The 19,192-nt window shown below is 47.9% G+C and overlaps 1 protein-coding gene across 1 annotated transcript in view; it reads right to left on the bottom strand.

Annotated features, from left to right (window-relative positions):
* Window positions 1-289: 289 nt before the first annotated feature.
* Window positions 290-19,192, bottom strand: part of CTSC (cathepsin C) — a 37,935-nt gene continuing 19,032 nt past the window's right edge. Inside the window, exons 3-7 of the mRNA XM_054015685.1 lie at window positions 14,110-14,276; window positions 12,635-12,790; window positions 7,276-7,391; window positions 2,668-2,799; window positions 290-1,475 (exon numbers count right to left, since the gene is read on the bottom strand). Of these exons, the coding sequence (XP_053871660.1) occupies window positions 973-1,475; window positions 2,668-2,799; window positions 7,276-7,391; window positions 12,635-12,790; window positions 14,110-14,276 (1,074 nt within the window). The 3' untranslated portion in view covers window positions 290-972. The remainder of the gene's footprint in view (window positions 1,476-2,667; window positions 2,800-7,275; window positions 7,392-12,634; window positions 12,791-14,109; window positions 14,277-19,192) is intronic.

The raw sequence follows: 19,192 nt of genomic DNA, 5'->3' as shown, positions 1-19,192 counted from the left end.
ACTGCCATACCACCAAGAAGCTGTAATCATGGACTGGGACTGCTCTGTGCTAGGTGCTGTACAAAGACTCTGCTTGCATTTGCACTAAAGAGCAACACCACGCAGTGTAAGAACCGATACAGAACAGAATTGGCTGGAGGACAGATGATTTATAATTCCCCTCCCCCACCCACCCAAAATCTTCCTTATGCTAAAATACCTGAATATCCCTTCTCAATTTTGATGCTGTTGGTGTAGGTCATAGCAATAAAAAGGCATCAACTTCAGCAAGGAACAACTCCCACAGCAATAGAGTCAGATTTTTATTGAGGATCAGCTTGGAATTGAATTCAAATGACATTCATAAAAACAGGAACTTAAAAAAACGCCACATAAATGCAGTAAAAGGCCAATATGTAAAACGAACTTTGAAGTTCAGAGAGTTTGACATCTGACATTTTGCTTGCACATTTGCCAAACACTTATAGCTTTAAAGTTTCCCTTTAGTCACAGTATAATCATCCTCTGATGCACACTTAAGATGTCCAATTTTAAAAGGCAATGATTCCCTGATTTATTGTGTAAGGCACAATACTTTAAAAAGTGTCCCTTTAAGTAATTATAGATTATTGTAACAATCATTTCCTTCTGAGATCTAGTTTTAAGATTGTCCAAGGGAAAGAAAATATCGGGGCTTTATAAAATGATGAATAACTACCACTTATTGTTAATCTAACGGCAATTGCGTTCTTAGAGAATTTACTGCCAGGAAGTGTATCTTTGTGTATCATAAACAAAGAACAGAATTTTGAAGTGTCCTCAGTGGTAGAGAGTGAAAACTGCTCACTCGATTCTGAAAAATCTCATTAAAGCTAATTCTTAAGCTTTAAAACACTGCAGTAAAATTTTCCAAGTACATAATATAATCAATACATTCCTATGGCTGAGAAATTTGCTTCTCAGAAATGAGGCACTGGGGAAAGGAGTTTTGCTTTATAATTTTGGGACAGGAGTTGCGGACACTGCTATACTTTCAATTGCACATTCATCGGTGCCCCGGCGGATTCTGAAGTAACCATTTTCTCCCCAGGAGCTTCCCCAGCTGTTTTTCACTATCCAGAACTTCTCACCAGTATCTGGATCTTTGCCATACCCCACGAGCAACACAGCATGATTGGTCAACTCAAAGGGGTTGAACTCATCCTGCAGCCCAGTGTGATGGTAGATTCCTCCTCTATAGAGCATGAAATCACTATAAACTTCAAAAGCAACGGCCATTGGCCCATATATGACAAGTTCAAGCTTCATCAGGGCTTCATTGCAGCCTCCATAAAACCCTCCAACGTAGTGGTACTCAGAGGCATAGTAGTGGTAACAGTTCCGCTTCGGAGTGCATGGAGAATCTGTGGCTGTGTAAGGGAAACACTCTTCCTCCATCACACCAAAATCTTGGACGTATTTCCCGGCAATGAGGTATGGGAATCCTCCATCACAACCTGAAACAGTCAGAAAAGGTCTGATTATTCCTTGCAGAAGGTCTTTTTGGGGTAGGAGAGGAAGTAGCAATTTTGCAAGTTCATTGTTTTAAAAATCACCACAAGTCTTTATTATCTCTGATATTTTTTATCAGACTGAGCATGGCTAATGCCGGTTACAATTAAAAGGGAACCACTCTTATCTCTCCCCTGAGATCAAGAGGAAACAATGCCTAACATTCCTTTAACACCCAGGACTACCTTAACTCCCTACTGCACAAGCCATCTTCTTAGCCATTTGTGCCGGTATGACATCCCCATGGTAACCACAGCAATTCCTTACATGGAAATATAGCACCAGTTAAAAAACATATGTATTGTACCTGTCATATACCGTGGGGGTGGTATCCTTTTCCCCCAAAGTGAATCGCAGTCTGCTGATTTTTGCTTTTCCTTTTGCCTCCCCACACCCCTCTGTTCTTCTTCCCTCTGTACATGCTCCAGGGACATTTTGTTCCCTTCTCCCTAAATGTGCTACCCAGTCTGGTGGCCTTCTCCTAACTCCTCTGGACACACTGCCCAATTCCAATCTCCTCTGCTCCCCTAGACATTCCTTCTCCTCTGCAGGTGGATTACAGCTCCAGGATGCTTCTCCAACACAGCACATGCCCCTAGACAGGTTCCTTTTCCTTGTTTCCACCTGTTTTTTGCAGTCATCCACGGCTGTTTACAATGAAACGCCTGGATGCCTGCACAAGCAGCTGGAGAAGTAGTATAGCAGACACCAAATGAGTAGCCAGTCTCCACAGACCACTAGCTAGGATTAAGCAAACCACTGGTGGTTCAACTCCAATACAAGAGTCCCATGCACACGGCAAAATGGACTCTAGTGACCTTGGAATTAAATCTGAATCACTATGATGGAGTCACAGAAGTCAGCTACCATAAAATGTAGTCCTAAGCATGTGACACTCAAGAATTAGTCATCTCTTTCAGTCATGAAAGAAGCGTGTTCTAATACCCTGGCTTTCTGAAGCTGCTATTTCACAGCAAATGAGCTTCCCACCCCAAGACCACAGACAGGCTTACAAAAATGGTTGCCAATCAATGAGAAGAGACTGTCAACCCTTCCTCTCCTGTAGTGACAAAATCCTTGGGGTGGTGTTCCTCCCCCATCTCCTGAATACCAGGGGAACATCTCCAGTCCACTCACCTTGAGAATATTGGCTGCAGGACACAACCTGCTGAGGACTGAAGATTGGTGTCTGAGAATTGTTAGTGCGGATACGAATTCTTGCCTCCAACATGCCCATGGAAGCAAACGCATAGCAGCTGCCACATGACGCTGAGGAAAACAGGAAATACAAAACATCAGTAAATTAAACAAGACCAGGGTGCTGTAAAGGGAGGTGACCCTCATATTGCACAGGTTGTTGAATCAAGTCAACCCTGCTCTGACATTGTCTTCAGTTTGACTAAAAGTTAGGCTCCAGTTCAAGAAAGCTATTTAAATATGCTTAACTGTAAGCACAAAAGTAGTTCCACTGAAGTCAGTATTTAGAAATCCCTTTAAAGATCAGCTGTGGTCAGAAAGCAGGTTTGATGTCTCCTAAGAGGAAGCAGCAAGACAGAGAAGGTTTTTTTTTAAATATAGTTTCTCTTATTAAAAATGTTAAGTTTAACTTTTTAATTGTCTAGTTTTAAAAGCTGCATAATAGTTAAGCTGTTGCCTCCGAATGGTCATATAAAGAATATTGGTTAGCATGGTGCGGAAGATGCTCATAACCAACTCTTTGAGGCTGCTTTTTAGGAAGCCCTCCTATAAGGTGTCCTATGAGACTGTGTCCACTGAACTCTGGACATACTATCCTCAGATGTTAGTATATTTAGAGCCATTGTTTCCCACTGCACCACTATACTTATACCACTGCTTCTAAAATAATGGCTTGTTTTAGAGTCTGGCAAAGTAAGTGTGAGGTTTAATATTGTGGATTTTGTGATTCTCTCAAGCAGCATGCAGTCATACTCTGGCTTTTCAGAGTAGTTGCCCTCTGGTGGCAGGCAACAAGATAAATCACCTAGCATCATATTTTACACCAAAATTTAGTGTTGCCTTTTAGTTTTAGCTCCTTCGCCCCCTCTTGGTGTTTTCTGTGATGTAAGAGAAATTTTGAAAGTGAAGTAGCTTCACTGCAGAGGGGGAGTTGCTTAGCTGAGGTCTTATTCTGACTATTGCCCCTCACCGAGGGCCCCAATTGACTTGCCCACTACAAAGGAAAATACTGCAAAGCTTAAAAAAGGAATGAGGCTTTGGGAATACAAAACCAAACTACCTCATGTCTCAAACTGCGTGTAGGAAGGCATCAAGCAGGGCTATTATAAAAGCAGGACTTTGTACCATTATTCAACATTAAGACGTTGGATGCATCTCTGAAGAGGAGGGGGTGGAAGTTGCTCTCTGATCACACTGCTGGGCAAAGAGCATTCATGTTCAAAGTGGTGAAAGGCGACACCCATTCTTACACAATCATACCATCTTTTGCTGATTGGCCAAGCCACAGCAGGCCAGGTCTCATTTGCAAAGATACATAAGAGTCCATTCATGTAATCATTGTCCTGGAAGTAACTTCTTTTAAAAAACATTCTCCCTATTAACGGCAGCAGTACACTCTGGGAAGCTCCTAAATGGCACCCACACAGAAATGGAATATCAGTGGAGATCAGAGATAATTGCTGGAACTGTTGCATGTTGGATGCTCCCCACAGATTCAATTCCAAGTCAATCACAGACTTCACTGCATTAGATTCCACTCAGTCTGTGGCAAAAGGATCATTAAATGATGAAAAATGATTAAAGGGCATAAAACACCTTTAAAAGGTGAGGAATCAGTAGGTCACTATATTTTTCCACCTACTCTGGTTTGAGAGGAAGATTACAGGAGCTAGAGCAGAGATTTACTGAGAATCCTAGGTCTCCGGGCTAAATTGGTTACTGTAATGTAATTGCTCAGCAATATTTTCCCATAGTAGAAACTGACAGCAATGCGGCCTCTCAAACTAATCTCTTCTGCAGAAGATATCTAAAGCACGGGAAGGGGGGGTTCCTGGGACAGTGATTTTATTGAAGCTTAATTTGTATTAGAGTTCTTTGTTCTGTTTGCTTCTAGTTTCAAACTGAGCATTGGGCATGTCTACACTACAAACTTAAGTCAAGCTATGTTAGGTCGACTTACAGTCACTGCAGTAATTACCTGCCATGGTTCACTACCCTCCTTCTGTCCGTGCGTGTCCCCGTCAGGAGTGCTTCCTCCGACTTAAGAGGAACAGTGTGGGGGGCTGAGAGCCTGGATTCCCCGCACCCACAGGGAGCCCAGCTGCCGCCACTCCCCAGCTCCTCACTCCCGGTAGGGAGCTCTGCCTCCCAGAACCCAGGGGGCAGCTGGGCTCTAGCTGGAACCCCTCATTCACCCCAGGGTGACAGTCTGAGCTGTGAGCCGGATGCCGGATTCACAGCAGGGAACCTACCAGCCTTTCTTATCAGTATCACCGCTCCAGCAGGGCGCCATGAAATTGACAAGAATGACAGCCAATATACGTAACAGTGTCTACACTGACATAAGTGGAGGTGGAATTCTTATATCAGTGTAGTAGAGCACTTACATTGGAGGGAACAAGGCTATGGTGTAGACGCCGACATAATTAGGTCGACGTAAGCTGCCTTACATCGACCTAAGTCTGTAGTGTACATCAGGCCTTTATCTCTTAAAGTGTTAGCTGGCATTAAAGGGGACAGTAATTCAGTTACTGTCCTGAATAGTAAGTAAAGGAGGTTACCTAAAAAAAGGTGACTGATTATATTGGGTAATGCTGATGTGCTATCATAGATATAAACGAAGATTCCAAACCAAGAAAACTGTGGCTGGAGGCCTGCCTCTGCAATTTTGAAGGATTATCTTCAAAGACTACCCCTTTGTCCTTATGAAATTCTTGTCCATTTGGGACAACAGTAGCAGTCACATGGTTCTAATAGTCAACAGATGAAGAAAGCATGATCTTCCAGTGAATGCAGCAGCGTCCCAACAGCTTAGCATGTGAAAGTTTGCCTAGCATGATTGGCTGTTTGAAAAAAAACATTCTTCTTATTGCTCATGGTTGTGTTAGTCTTCGGTGCATTTTCAAACTTTCAGCATCTAAATCTTAATATTATGCCATTGTTTTACTAATAACTATTTACAGCCATTGATGTCTGATGCCTCTGCAATCTACAATAGCTCATTATTGTAAGGAAGATGGTTATTTGATATGTCAGCATTACGCATATTAATAAGGTTGTCTTTTTGCTCTTTCTTATACCAAAGATGCTCATTTCTGGCTGAATATGACATGCAAATACAGTCCAGCTGAAATCCTTTACATGTTGGAGGTGCTTTCTCAACACACTATGAGGGGGTTTAGGCAACTCCCATTCCTGAAAACAGCAAAGCAAGATTCCCCATACTGAGAACGTGATTACAATTACAGGAAGAGGAAGCCTTAGATCAGGGGTTCTCAAACTTGGGGTCGGGACCCCTCAGGGGGTCACAAGGTTATTACATGGGGAGGTTGCGAGCTGCCAACCTCCACCCCAAACCCCGCTTGCCTCCAGGATTTATAATGGTGTTAAATATATTAAAAAGTGTGTTTAATTTATTAGGGGGGTCCCACTCAGAGGCTTGCAGTGTGAAAGGGATCGCCAGTAAAAAAGTTTGAGACCCGCTGCCTTAGATCTTGTTACCCACTGAATGAAGAAGGGACGATACCACATTTCTCAAGTGAACTGAAGATACGAAGGAAGCATAGGTCTTTACACCGGTTAGCTGTTGATAATCCCTGTGTAAGCGTTTCAATATTTCCTATCATCATTCAGCAACAGATCAGATTGTGAACCAACTCTCTCACATTCCATAAACCCCGCCATCCTCCTCCTTCCGCCCCCCTTCCCCCCCCCCCCCCCCCCCCCAAAAAAAAAAATCCTGTTAGGAATTTTTTGGTACACACACACACACCCCTCATGCACTGGAAAGGGATCAATGGTTTAAGGAAACAACTTCATTATATAGCATTATATACCATTCCATTTGCCTTAAGAGGAGATTTTGAACCACTACAGATAAATAATAGTAAGACTGAACCTTTAAATCCAGCTAAGAAGGAAGATTTGTACTAGTGCAGGAGTGAGGAGAAAGCTTTACAGTGGTTGCATTTTGTTTATGGGGGGGATCAGACATTTACCAGTGTCTACGCTTTTCAAAGCATAAACAGACACCTATTTCTGTAACGGATCAGCCATGTAACTAATTATTCCTAAAATGATTTAAGTAATGAGACTTGAGGATGGTATAAACAATCCTTCAAGAGATTATTGGTTAAAATTGTATGATAATATGCTGTCAGCAGCAATTAGCAGAAAAATTAATAACTGAACTTGCACTGTATCAGTTCTGAGATTGTGGTGGGCAGAAATTCATCATGATGACAGTTTGGACAAACAGAATTTGCTAGCGATCTCCACACAGAGAGCCACGGTAATTGACTTTCACTCCTGTACTGAACTGGATGGTCTGACAGGAAGTAGTCTTCTAATTTGGCAGGAAGTATCGAGAGACAAAACTTTTCCAAGCCTTAACAGAGGGTTTGTATATCAGGTGTGTTCTACTGCCTATCACAGGGGACCATACAGCAAAGTAAATTCAGATCTTTTATGATACTGACATGCAATAGATTAAGTACGAGGTATTCTTTGCAGACAGTCTCATTATGGGGATTATGAAAAACCTCGTACCTTGGTTTCGTACAGGAGTGACATAGTTGACACCATTAATGTTCCTCCAGTCCCAGGATTCTGGCAAACCTGAAGCTTGTTTGACTAATTCGGGCGTTAACGGTGCAGGCTTCGGTCTAAAACACAAGAACATACATTTGACATTAACATATCATCACATTGTCTAGACAAAGGAAAAGAGATTGCATGAGGAACTGACACCTCTAGCAATTTTGCTTCCACAGACTATTTCTTAACAGCAGAGGTGCATTAAGATTACTGGGGCCCTGGGCACCAAGAACTTTTGGGCCCCCCACAACCCTTCTCACCATGGGCCAACGCCCCCTGCTCCTCCTCTCCCCTGAGGCCCTGCCAGGTTATGGTAAGAGCTGCGGTAGCTGCCCAGGGAGCCAAGTTACTGTGGGGAGCCCAAGGGTGATGAAACTTTTGTAAAAGTGGGCAAGGCCAAGGCCAAAGTGGTGGAGGAATTTCCCTCATTGCCCCTGGGCCCCACTGCCTCCCCCACATTGTCCCAAGATCCCTTCCATTGCCTCACACCCCAAATCCAATCCCACTCCTTGCTTCTTGACCATACCACCCCCCTGACCACGGCGCCCACCCGTAATGGCCGGACCCGTGTTCATGTTATTTCCAAACTTCACTGCATCAGAATACACAGGCCAAGATTAAAACGCCCAGGCTCAGAGTGGAGTAAGATCTAAACAGCAGGCTACTAACATTAAGATGTACACTCCTCCTCCAGTGGCCAAGATTCATGCCCTCAGTGTATTAGGATGCACCCAACAGGGCCATAATGACAGGATTCACATTAGAGAGACAAGGTGGGTGATGAAATATCTTTTATTGGACCTGCATCTGTTGGTGAGTGAAGAAGAGCTCTGTGTAAGCTCGGAAGCTTGTCTCTCACACCAACAGAACTTGCTCCAATAAAAGACATTACTTCACCCACCTTGTCTCTCTAATATCCTGGGACCAACAAGGCTACAACACTGTATACAAGAATGGAGGATTCATATTAACAGCCCAGAGTGACCATCACACCAGGACACTATTTTCAGGATTCATATTTCTAGCATAATGTCGTCATCACACCTTGGCACTAGCATTACTAGCAAAATGAGATACATACAGCAGGGTGTGAAGGCCGAAAATTCACAGTACAAGGATGCTGGGATCCACACAGCAGGGTAGCAGTGTCAGATTCCATGCTCACGATATGGCGGGGATGCACTCAACCCGTGAGTGTAAGGGTTCAGCTAAATATAAGGGCACCTGCAAACAGCTACACTAACAGCAGGATCTACACTATTGTCTCAGTAGGAGTTGCATGTCAGGGCACGAATTCTCCAGCCCACTGCAATGGGATCCAGGCTGTGGGTCTTTAGTACTAGAATTTGTACTCCCAGAATAGTGGGATGGAATTATAGCAGTTAGAGGAGAAAAAGCCCTTTGTGATCATCTCGTCTCAGTCCATCTCCCTGCCAATGCAGGGCTGCTCCTTACATGTTTTGTCCAGTCTCCTTTTAAAAGTCCCAAGCCTTGGGGTTTCCAGCCTTTCCCTTGGGAGACTATTCCTAAGACAGAGATCGCACTGCCAGAAAGGTTTCCCCTGATAGCTTTGAGTTTCCTCCTCTTAATTTTGTCCTGTTACTCGGAGTACTGGTTTGTGCAGAGCAGGGTAACAATCCCAGGAGACACCTTCCCAGCAGTATGAGATCCACACGCCAGCCCAGCCTGGGGGATCCTCACCTCCATGGTCTTGGGGGAAGGTGTCTCTTTCACCTGAGGGTGGAGGGAGAAGGATGTCACATCCTGGGCTCTGGAGCGAGGATGTGCATGGGGAGGGGTGCAGACATGCTTGGCTTTTTGCAAGCCATTTAAACCGCAACAGGGAGGTGTCCCGGGAAGGGAGGAGGCCCAGTTAGTCGGGGGCTTTCAGTGTGTCCCCAGGGGAAGGGGGGATCCCGGATTGGGGACTGGATGTGTCCAGGAGATCCTGGTCTGTAGAGGGCTGTATCCTCTGGGGCAGGGGGGATCTCAGGCTGGGGGTGCAGTAGGATCTCCGGCTGCCCTCTGGCCCCTACACTCAGCACTGCAGCTGCCACAATCTGCAGCCAAAAGTTGCAAAGTCCCGGCCCAGCAGCGCCAGCACCGCCAGGAGCAAAGCAAGAGAGCAGGTGCCTGGGAGCAGCCCCCTCCAGTGGCGCTGTGGAGCGAGCTGCCAAGTGGTCTGGGCACTGGGGGGGGGGGGGGGGGGGCGCGGAGGAGGGCCCAGAGTCTTCTGGGATGGGGCTCGGATGATCCAAGGATTTAAACATTGCCTAAAGGGCAGTGAGAGCCGAGGTGGATCCCGAGGGGGGCAGGTGCGTCCCCTCCATAAGCGTAGTTTGATTGCTACATTTGGGGGGCATGTGTGTGCTGAAGCCAGTACCCCAGGCTCTCCCCGCCAGCCTGGAGTGGTACCTGGGCTGCCGGTGCTATGAGGGACAGTTTGGGGGGATGGGGGCTGCTGCTGCAGTGACCTGAGTGCAGGAGCTGTGGCCACTCAGGCAATTCAGATGCAAAGTGCCTCTTCCCACTGCCCCCTTCCCCATCCCCCTTTCTCTCAACACCACATCCCCCTTCTGCTCTTCCCCCTCCCGCTTCCTCTCCCCACCCCATCCCCCTTCTCCTTGTCCTCCCCCTGCCCTATCCCATCCATCTTTCCCACTGCCTCTTCCCCATCCCCTCTCCCTTCCCCTCATCACTGCCCCACCCCTCTCCCTCCTCCAGCCTCTCATCCCCTTCTTTTCCCTCTGCCTCTCCCCCCCCCACCTCCCTTCCCCCAATCCCCCCCTCAGGCAGAGCAGAGCAGCTCAGAGCTGCAGAAATGGGGGGGAGGGGGCAATAGCACAGGACCCCTTGAACACCCTGCCACACCTCACCCCTGTTTTGGGGGGACAATTTCTCCCCAAAACTACATCCATCCACTGCATGTCTCAGGACACTGCAACCCAACCCTGCACCCAAGCCGGGCTCCCTCTGCAAAGAACTGGAGTCATCTAGGGCTGGGAGCTGCAGCCACACACAGAGCCAGCCCTGGCTGAGCAGGGGCCAACGCTCATGATACGGCGCTCCATGCTCTCGCCCACCACTAAGGCAGGTTCCTTGTATTAAAAGAGGGAGGGCATAGTCCCCTTGGCCCCCCTGGTTCTGGTGACCCTGTGCCCCCATACTCTCCACCTGTCCTGGATGGTGCACCCCGGGGGGCAGGGACACAGACTTTGGTCCCGCAGCCCTCCGCCCAGGGCAGGCAAAGGGTCCAGGGCTCCCTGGGCAGCTCTGGCCTGGCTCCAGCTTCCGCCCTGGCCAGGAGGCGGGGCCACAGGGGGGAAGAGGATGAGCAGAGGGCGGGGCCACCGTTCCAATGCTCCTGGGGGGCCCCAAATTGGCCGGGACCTGTGTGTTAATCCGCTGCTGCCTATCAGTATCTAGAGCTAGCAACCCCCTCCATGCACACTGAATGGGTGTCAAGTCTCACAGGTGATTCTTTATTACTTAGCTTCAGTGGGGTGGAATATAGCAAGGAGAAAATAGTCATAATCCCTGCTGGAGCAGATAAGGGTTTATTTATGCCGTAACAATCTGCTGGTTAGGGCAATTATATCAGTCCAAAAGTTTGCTTTTGTTTTGAAGTGCTGAACTAATACCACAAAATCATCAAGAATGGCAGCCTTACAACAGACTTTGGACAGCTACTGAATATCTGTGCTATCAACAAAATTTATTAAGAATACACAGGGTTTCTTGAAACTACACAAAATCACCAATTACTGTCAATGTGCATCAGTCAGAGGTGAACACAGTTTAACTGCAAGCGCTGACAAGGACAAAGTGTCCAGCCATGCTTCCGATGATCATGGTTAAAGCATGCTTGGAGACAGCTACTTGAAGCCGACTTTCTCCGCAGCTACTGAAATGGTGCTGAATACTGACTGTCCCTGTCTACGCTTGCAGCTAAACCATCCTCACCTGCACCCGTTGCTGGCGGACAGTCATAGTGCAGACAAGCCAAAAAGATTGCACAGTTAAGCATTCCACTCCCTTTAAAAGTCAAGTTCTTGTGACAAGCATCAGGCTCACTCCTACTCACAGCAGACTGGAGAGATCAGCCCAACAAGTGCTGCTCCAAGTGCACTACAGAGATCTAACATTACACGCAGACGATGGAGAGTCTAATGTTTGTGTGTCCGTACCTAGTGCTATTTTTCTGTGATTGTGAGGGCACGTGACCGTCTTCACAGGGAAAACGCATAATCTTACCAACATATCGGAAAGCCCCAACATTATCTGCATGCACAGAGCAAATATTTGGAGTTCTCCATAATTAGAGCAGCAAAAGTTAGAGATTTCAAATTCTACCTGCACACTTGACTGCTATAGTACAGTGAAGTTTGGGGGGAAAGTATGAACAATATTTCTTCCCTACAGCCTCCTCCTACCTCAGGACATGGCTCAACACCATGAGAGTCAACCATCTGAGAGAGAAAAAAAGACATCTGCAAAGCTAAAACACTGCAAAGCAGTGTTAGGCATAGAGGATGGGAAGGTAGCTTTACTCTCTTTCTTGCCAATGTACTGGAGGGAACAGCTACACAGTGGGAAATTTCAAAGGAAAAACAATTTCTACCACCAGTTACAAGTCTGGTCAGACTGTACTGAAATCAGAGGTTACGGTGTGCCTACACAATCCTCTGCTGCCTGATATGGAACGGTGTGTGCCTTACTCTATGTATAAAATATAGGCCAGCATTCTCCCCAAGTTATCTATAGAAGGAGACACTGGGATGGGCAATTTGATATAGTGACAGAGAACTCCTTCTGAAAATCTGCATTGTAGGTATTTCAGCCATGATTGTCTATGGCTGTTTTTGGACTGAAGGTAATGAACTTCCTAATTAACTTTATTTAAAGGATAAAAATACCTAAGTGTCTGCCATAGCTGTGTGTGGGCACAACCTGAGTGATGAGTCTAATTCTAAAATTCCCATTCTACACCCATGTCACCACCTCTTCCCTTAATCTGTATATTCTGAGGCAATTTCAGGACCGGATCAAACAGCAAAAACTTCCATTCATCGGAAGTGCTTGCAAGACAGCCAGATATGTTTGGATCATCAGGACTCAAACAGGCAAATATGCTGGCACTCAATCATACTATAAAGGGTTTGAATACATCTGGATTCCATCGTATATTATCTATAATCTGAACTAGGAGCTAGCTCCATAGCTGATGATAATCAGCACAGCTCCAAAGAACTCAGACAATGATTCTCACCAGCAGGCCTCGTGAGTGACCTAAGTAGGAAAACTTTAATACCTCGGAGCTCTGGACTTGAGACCTCCAGCTCTTCTAGTTAGTTCTTCCAGGGAGAGGTTTTCATATTCTTTGTATGTTGTTGCTGTCCAGGATTTCTGAACAGTATTGATAGCTTTCACGAAGTCAAAGTTGTGTACATAAGGCCTCCTTGAAAACCTGCAGACAATCAGGAACAGTACAATAAGATAAAAGTTTGGCCTGAAGACTACTCACTAGTCACACAACTGCTGTGATTAGACAACTTTAACACTTCGCCACTCGGTTAGGAGCAGGCTCTTGTAAGCCAGCTGTAATACTGAAGTATGGTCTACCCTACTGACCTATATTGGCATAACGACATTGCTCGGGGGTGTGAAAAAACCCACCCCCCAAGGGTCATAGTTATAGTGACTCCTTGCCCCTGGTGTAGACAGCACTCCCGCAGACATAGCTACCACCTGTTGGGGAGGTGGATTAACTATGCCGACAGGAGAACTCTCTCCAGACAGCTTACTGTCTTCATTAAAGCACTACAGCAGCGCAGCTGAGCCGAAACAGTGTTTTAAGCATAGACTTGCCCTGTGGAGTTGGGGAGAAACAAATATCAAGCCAAACATTTCTCCCCTTTTACCTTAAGCAGTCCCAGTAGTTTAAAGAGGACATTACATGGGACCATTTGCCTGAAATGAATTATTTGGATTTAAGATTTAAATTCAGAACTTTTCCTCTATTCTCTGCATTCAGAAAATCCAGGGATGACCACTTCCTAACCTTCTTCTTTCAGATTCCCACACCAGTGCTTTAGATCTTTAGTCTAAATCCATCTATTCTATTAGAACTGGGTTGATGCTAGTTTAAGGTTCAAAGTTTGAGTGTACCTCAGAGAGCCAACTGGACAAGCAGACCAGGTTATTTAGACAGAGGTTCTCCAGCTTTTTCAGGCTGTGGATCAAATCTCAATCCAAAGCTTGACTAAGACCGCCTCTCTTCCCATTTGGATTTGTGACTGAATAATATCCAGTGACCATAGTAATTTCTTATGTTGAAAAGTAAGGATATTCACCACTTAGCTGTTAGCAGCTGGAAATGAGTGGCCGACATCAGACAACACTTAATCAGGAATAACTGTAGACCTCCTTATTGCTACAGATTCTGCACTTTTAGTCCAGGAAGCTTACAAACATCTCCAGATCTTTTTTAAACAGATTAAATGTAGCTTTCCATTTTGACTGTGATTACAGTTGAGCTTAAAGACAGCATACCATATCTGAAGAAAATGGAAACCCTGTCCACTAAACTGCCCCATCACCACTACTTGCTTCCCCCAAGCCTAACGAATTTACTTTCATTTGGACCACAAACTTGCTGTGATACTATAGCTTTGTATCTTGCCCCCGAGCCAGTCCACATGTTTTAGTCTGGAATTTAAAGCACAACTGCTGTTGTCACCGTATTTCAAAATAAAAAGTCATCCTCCATTCACTGTGTGCACTCACCTTTCCCTTGGTTTCTGATGAGGGAGCTGGTTCACATGAATGCTGGAGGGAGAGGGCGAAACTTTATTTCCGATAAAACATGCCCAATTATGGCCTAGCACGTCATGCACCCATCCTGGCAAGGTCTCATGGCAGTAACTGGTTACATTTTGTCCTTCCTTTTTGTACTGTAAACCAAACAAACTCTGTTAGACACATATACAGCCACATCAAGACTCCGGCGTTTAAGGGGTGACACCTGTAATTTGCTATTAAACTGCTCTCCACAGAACAAGTACAGCTATGTATCAGTTGTATTCTGGAAAAATCTTACTGGCCATACACCCTGCTTCAGCATGTAATAGTGTGTCTGGAGAACATGCAAACTGTAGTATCAGTGCATGTGGGGCAATGCATTCTGGATATCTGAGAACACAGACCTAGGAGGAAAGCCAGCCAGCCACCGGACAGAGTCCTGTCCACACAATAAAATTAGACTTAAGAACTTGTTATAGGAAGACAATCAGGTTCTAGCTTGGCTTCTGGCAAGGGCAAACCGCATTTGGTGCCATGGTTACCAACCAAATCCTAACCTGGTTCAAACTAGGTTAAAACCAGTAGTTTATGCAGGGCATTAGAATCCTCTGCCCTTATGGCCCTCAGGTACTGTGACAATATGGTCAGTGAAAGAACCGTGACAAAACACCCTTGGGGTAGGTCTACACTTACCTGGTAGTTCGGCGGCAAGCAAATCGAACTTCTAGGTTCGACTCATCACGTCTTGTCTGGACGAGATAAGTCGAACCCGGAAGTGCTTGCCGTCGACTGCGGTACTCCTGCTCGGCGAGAGGAGTATGCGAAGTCGATGGGGGAGCCTGCCTGCCGCGTCTGGACCGAGGTAAGTTCGAACTAAGATACTTCGAACTTCAGCTACGTTATTCACATAGCTGAAGTTGCGTACCTTAGTTCGAATTGGGGGGTTAGTGTAGACCTGCCCTTGGTATGACACACTGCTTTATTGAGAGGCTGCTCTTTCAACGTCCGAAGGGGGCATGCAAAGAGAACAACCAGTATCTTGTTACAGTCCTGCAGACAGCACTGCACCTCCTAGTTTTTCCATTTCAGAGAGCTGGACCAGAAAGCAAGTTTTCCTCTAGTTTGTGAGTGGTGTCAACTGTATATAAGCCTGGAAACAGGTTCACCTTGACAGTTTAAACAAAAATTTATTCTAGGCCCCATGAATGTTGATTCAAAGAAGGCAGCTTCAAAGAACAGGGTGATGTGTTACTGAAATCCATTTGCATATAAATGCGGTATTGATTTGCTAAATACAAATACTATTTCCAGTGCATTAAAAATTCAATGCTTCCCTGTTGTCCATCTTATCTCTGAAAGCCAAGACTCATTCAACGTTACACCCTCTTGTATTTCACAAGTTAAAAGTGGGGTAAAGATTAAGTTATTTAATGAGATCAATCTCTCCGCCCAGCCTTATCGTAAAGCTTTGATATCATACTTTCTGGATTAACAGGGCTTTGAAAGCAGAATACTCAGCCTTAGAAAGAGGGAGTGTCAAATGAGTGGTGGTGATGAGATTCTGTTTAGGACCAATTTACACTAGAGTGTCTGGGGAACCACTGCAACTATGTTGTCACCTGAGGGTATGTCTACACTGAGAAGTTGTAGACAAAAACGTTGTCTTTCACCAGTACTTTAAAAAGCTCCCCCCCTTACCTCCCCCCCAACCCGGGAAAGACATGGTCCTCCCTGCTTGGCTGCCGGGGGTGGGTCTGGGTGTGTCTGTAAAAAACAACAAGGAGTCTGGTGGCACCTTAAAGACTAACAGATTTATTTGGGCATAAGCTTTCGTGAGTAAAAACCTCACTTCTTTGGATGCATAGAGTGAAAGTTACAGATGCAGGCATTATATACTGACACATGGAGAGCAGGGAGTTACTTCACAAGTGGAGAACCAGTGTTGACAGGGCCAATTCAATCAGGGTGGATGTAGTCCACTCCCAATAATAGATGAGGAGGTGTCAATTCCAGGAGAGGAAAAGCTGCTTCTGTAGTGAGCCAGCCACTCCCAGTCCCTATTCAAGCCCAGATTAATGGTGTTGAATTTGCAAATGAATTTTAGTTCTGCTGTTTCTCTTTGAAGTCTGTTTCTGAAGTTTTTTTGTTCAATGATAGTGACTTTTAAATCTGTAATAGAATGACCAGGGAGATTGAAGTGTTCACTTACTGGCTTATGTATGTTACCATTCCGTGTGTCTGTGTGTCTAGTTACTGCCTGGTGGGAGCAGAGTCCCCTTTGCTGTGCCCAGTGAGCCGCGCAGACTGGGAGAGGAGGGGGGAATGTGCTGAGGTGCGCCAGGGCATGCTTCCCCCCCATTTGGGGGGTGACTGAGGATACCCCTCATTTCTTGCTCTTCTCCCTCAAAGCTGCTCTGGGGGATCCCCGCTGAGGAGGCCAGCCCTGGCTCCGTCTCCCCACAGGAAGTTGGCACAAGGGGGGCCTGGCTGAGGAAGCCATCCTCCTGTTCTCCCTTCCCTTGCAGCAGCTGTGTATGGGGGCCTGTCTGTTTGGGGGAGGGGACAGCTGAGGAGCACCCCTCACACACAACACACACTATTGGTGACCACACCATACATGTGCGGCCCTTCTACCCCCTCTGCCTTTGGGGGGGAGGGGAAGAGACACTACCTCCTCCTTCTCGTTGTCTCTCCATATCCTTTAGGGCAAAGGAAAGACACAGCCTAGCCTCTGCTTGCTCCAGTTTCTCTGAAGCTATGGGGGTGGGGAGGAGCCATAATCTTTCAGCCAGTAGCAACCCCACACAGCAGCATATGGGGGTCTGGGGAAGTGGGGGGAGTTCGGCCAGTAAATGGAAGGAGACATCCCACTAACCTGGGGTGTAGAGGAGGTTTGGTTTAGAGCAGGGGTTCTCAAACTTCATTGCAGCACGACCCCCTTCTGACAACAAAAATTACTGAACGACAGCAAGAGCGGGGACCGAAGCCTGAGTCCCGCCACCCCGGGTTGGGGGGCCCAAAGCCCAAGCCTCACTGCCCCAGGTGTCAAAGCCAAAACCCAAGGGCTTCAGCCCCAGGCAGGGGGCCTGTAACCTGAGCCCTGCTGCTCAGGGCTGATGCCCTTGGGCTTCGGCTTTGGCCCCAGGTGGTGGAGCTTCAGCTTCAGCCCTCAGCAAGTATAAAGCCAGCCCTGGAAACCCGATTAAAAAGGGGTCACAATCCACTTTGGGGTCCCGACACACAGTTTGAGAACCCCTGGTTTAGAGGAAGTGTGTGTGTGTGTGTGTGGGTGGGTGTGTGTGTGTGTGGGTGGGCTCCTGAGCTGAATCAGGAGCAAAAGCAGCTGTTGCTGTTTCCTGGGGATTTCCTGGGGAACCTGCTATTGGAAGGAGGCTGTAGGGAGTTCCCAGGGCAGAGGCAGGGCCGTATTAACATTTTGTGGGCCCGGCGCCAAACATATTTTTAGGCCCCCAGGGAGGCAATGGAGCATGGTGTGGGAAGGTCAGTCCCCAGAGCGAGGGGCCAGCCGGAAGCAATGGGGCCTGGCATGCAGGGGCAGCCCCGCTCCGCCCACTGCGATGGCACTATTTACAAACCGGCAGTTGCCAGACGCACAGTGGCCTGCCCAGCCCTGTGCTGCCAGCATGTCCTTTCCCCTCAGGGACAGGCCTATGCCACACTACACAGCCCCCCGTCACTCAACACCCCCCGACTCCCTATGGCCAGAACCTCCCCGACCCATTATGCCCAGCGCCCACCCCGACCCACAAATGTACAGCGCCCTGCACACAGCCCCACAACTGCCCAGCACCCCCCACAGAACCCCCACTTCCTAGTGACCCAACACACAGATCTTCCCTGCCCCTTCACAGCCCAGCCCCCCACCCCGACCCCCAAGAGACCCACTCCCCCACACCCTGCCTCTCGGCCGCACTCCCCGGCCTGCTGGGAGGCGACTGTCTGCCAGGCTGAGCCGGCAGCACAGCCAGGGCTGGTCCCGGGGCAGGGAATCGCTCCGGCCCCTCTGGAGTGGCACGATCAGCCAGGCCAGGGCCTGCCCCGGCCAGGCTCCCTCAAGATGCACTTGCCAGGAGGGGCCCAGCCAAGACCCCCACATTGTGTTCCTGCCCCACCCCCGCCACCTGACTGAGGCTGGCCAGGCTTCTGCACCAGTCCCATGCAGCTCAGCTCTGAGGAGACAGGCAGTAGGAAGCAGAGACTGCCCAGAGCCAGAGGTGCACTGGGGTCTGGCCAGGGGGCGGAGAGGAGCCCTTGGCCAAATGGCAGGCAGGCCGAGAAGAGCAAGTGGTGGTCGGGGGGAGCCAGCGGGGTCTCGGGACACAAGCGGAGCAGGGGGGGCAGGGGGAGGTGGGGCCAAGGGGTTCAGGGTGCAGGAGGAGGCTCAGGGCTGGGGCAGAGGATTGAGTTCAGGGGGTGAGGGCTCTGGCTAGGAGTGACAGCTCTGGGGTGGGGCCAGGAATGAGGGGTTCGGGGGGGGGGCTCAGGGTTGGGGCAAAGGGTTGGGGTGTGGGAGGGTGTGGGGTCTGGGGAGGGGCCAGGGATGAGGGGTTTGGGAGTGCAGGCTGTCTCGGGGCTGTGGCAGGGAGAGAGGACTCCCCACCAGCCCCCTCTAACTGCAGCAGTCGGGGCCGAGGGAGGGGCGCCTCTGCCCACCATGGCACATCCGCACTGGGGGAAGAGGCCTCTCCCCCGACCGCAGCCCTGAGCCCCTGCACAGGGCTTAATAGGCAGCCACGCAGCTTAGAGGAAACTTAGCAGCGGGAGTAGGGGCACCACAATGCAAGTCCACCCAGGGCGCCATTTTTCCCTAAGGCCGGCCCTGTTAGCTTGTTCTATTCATCCCATCTTACTGTGCAAATAGACAGTCCCTGAGGGAAAAGAAATGCAGTCTGCTGAATACCTTGGGGTGGGGTGGGGAGGGGGGGCAGTCAAAGGATTTGTTCTGTAGTCTGGAGGGATTCTCCACAACAGTGCTGGTAAAGCCCACAAGCAGAAAGTTATTAACTTTACATTGATAAACATTCACTGTGAGTGTACTGTACTTGGC

Source organism: Malaclemys terrapin, chromosome 1 (genome assembly GCF_027887155.1).
Source record: "Malaclemys terrapin pileata isolate rMalTer1 chromosome 1, rMalTer1.hap1, whole genome shotgun sequence".
Lineage (NCBI taxonomy): Eukaryota > Metazoa > Chordata > Testudines > Emydidae > Malaclemys > Malaclemys terrapin.
Note: the sequence above shows the minus strand (reverse complement) of the source record. Positions and strands in the feature narration are given on the sequence as shown.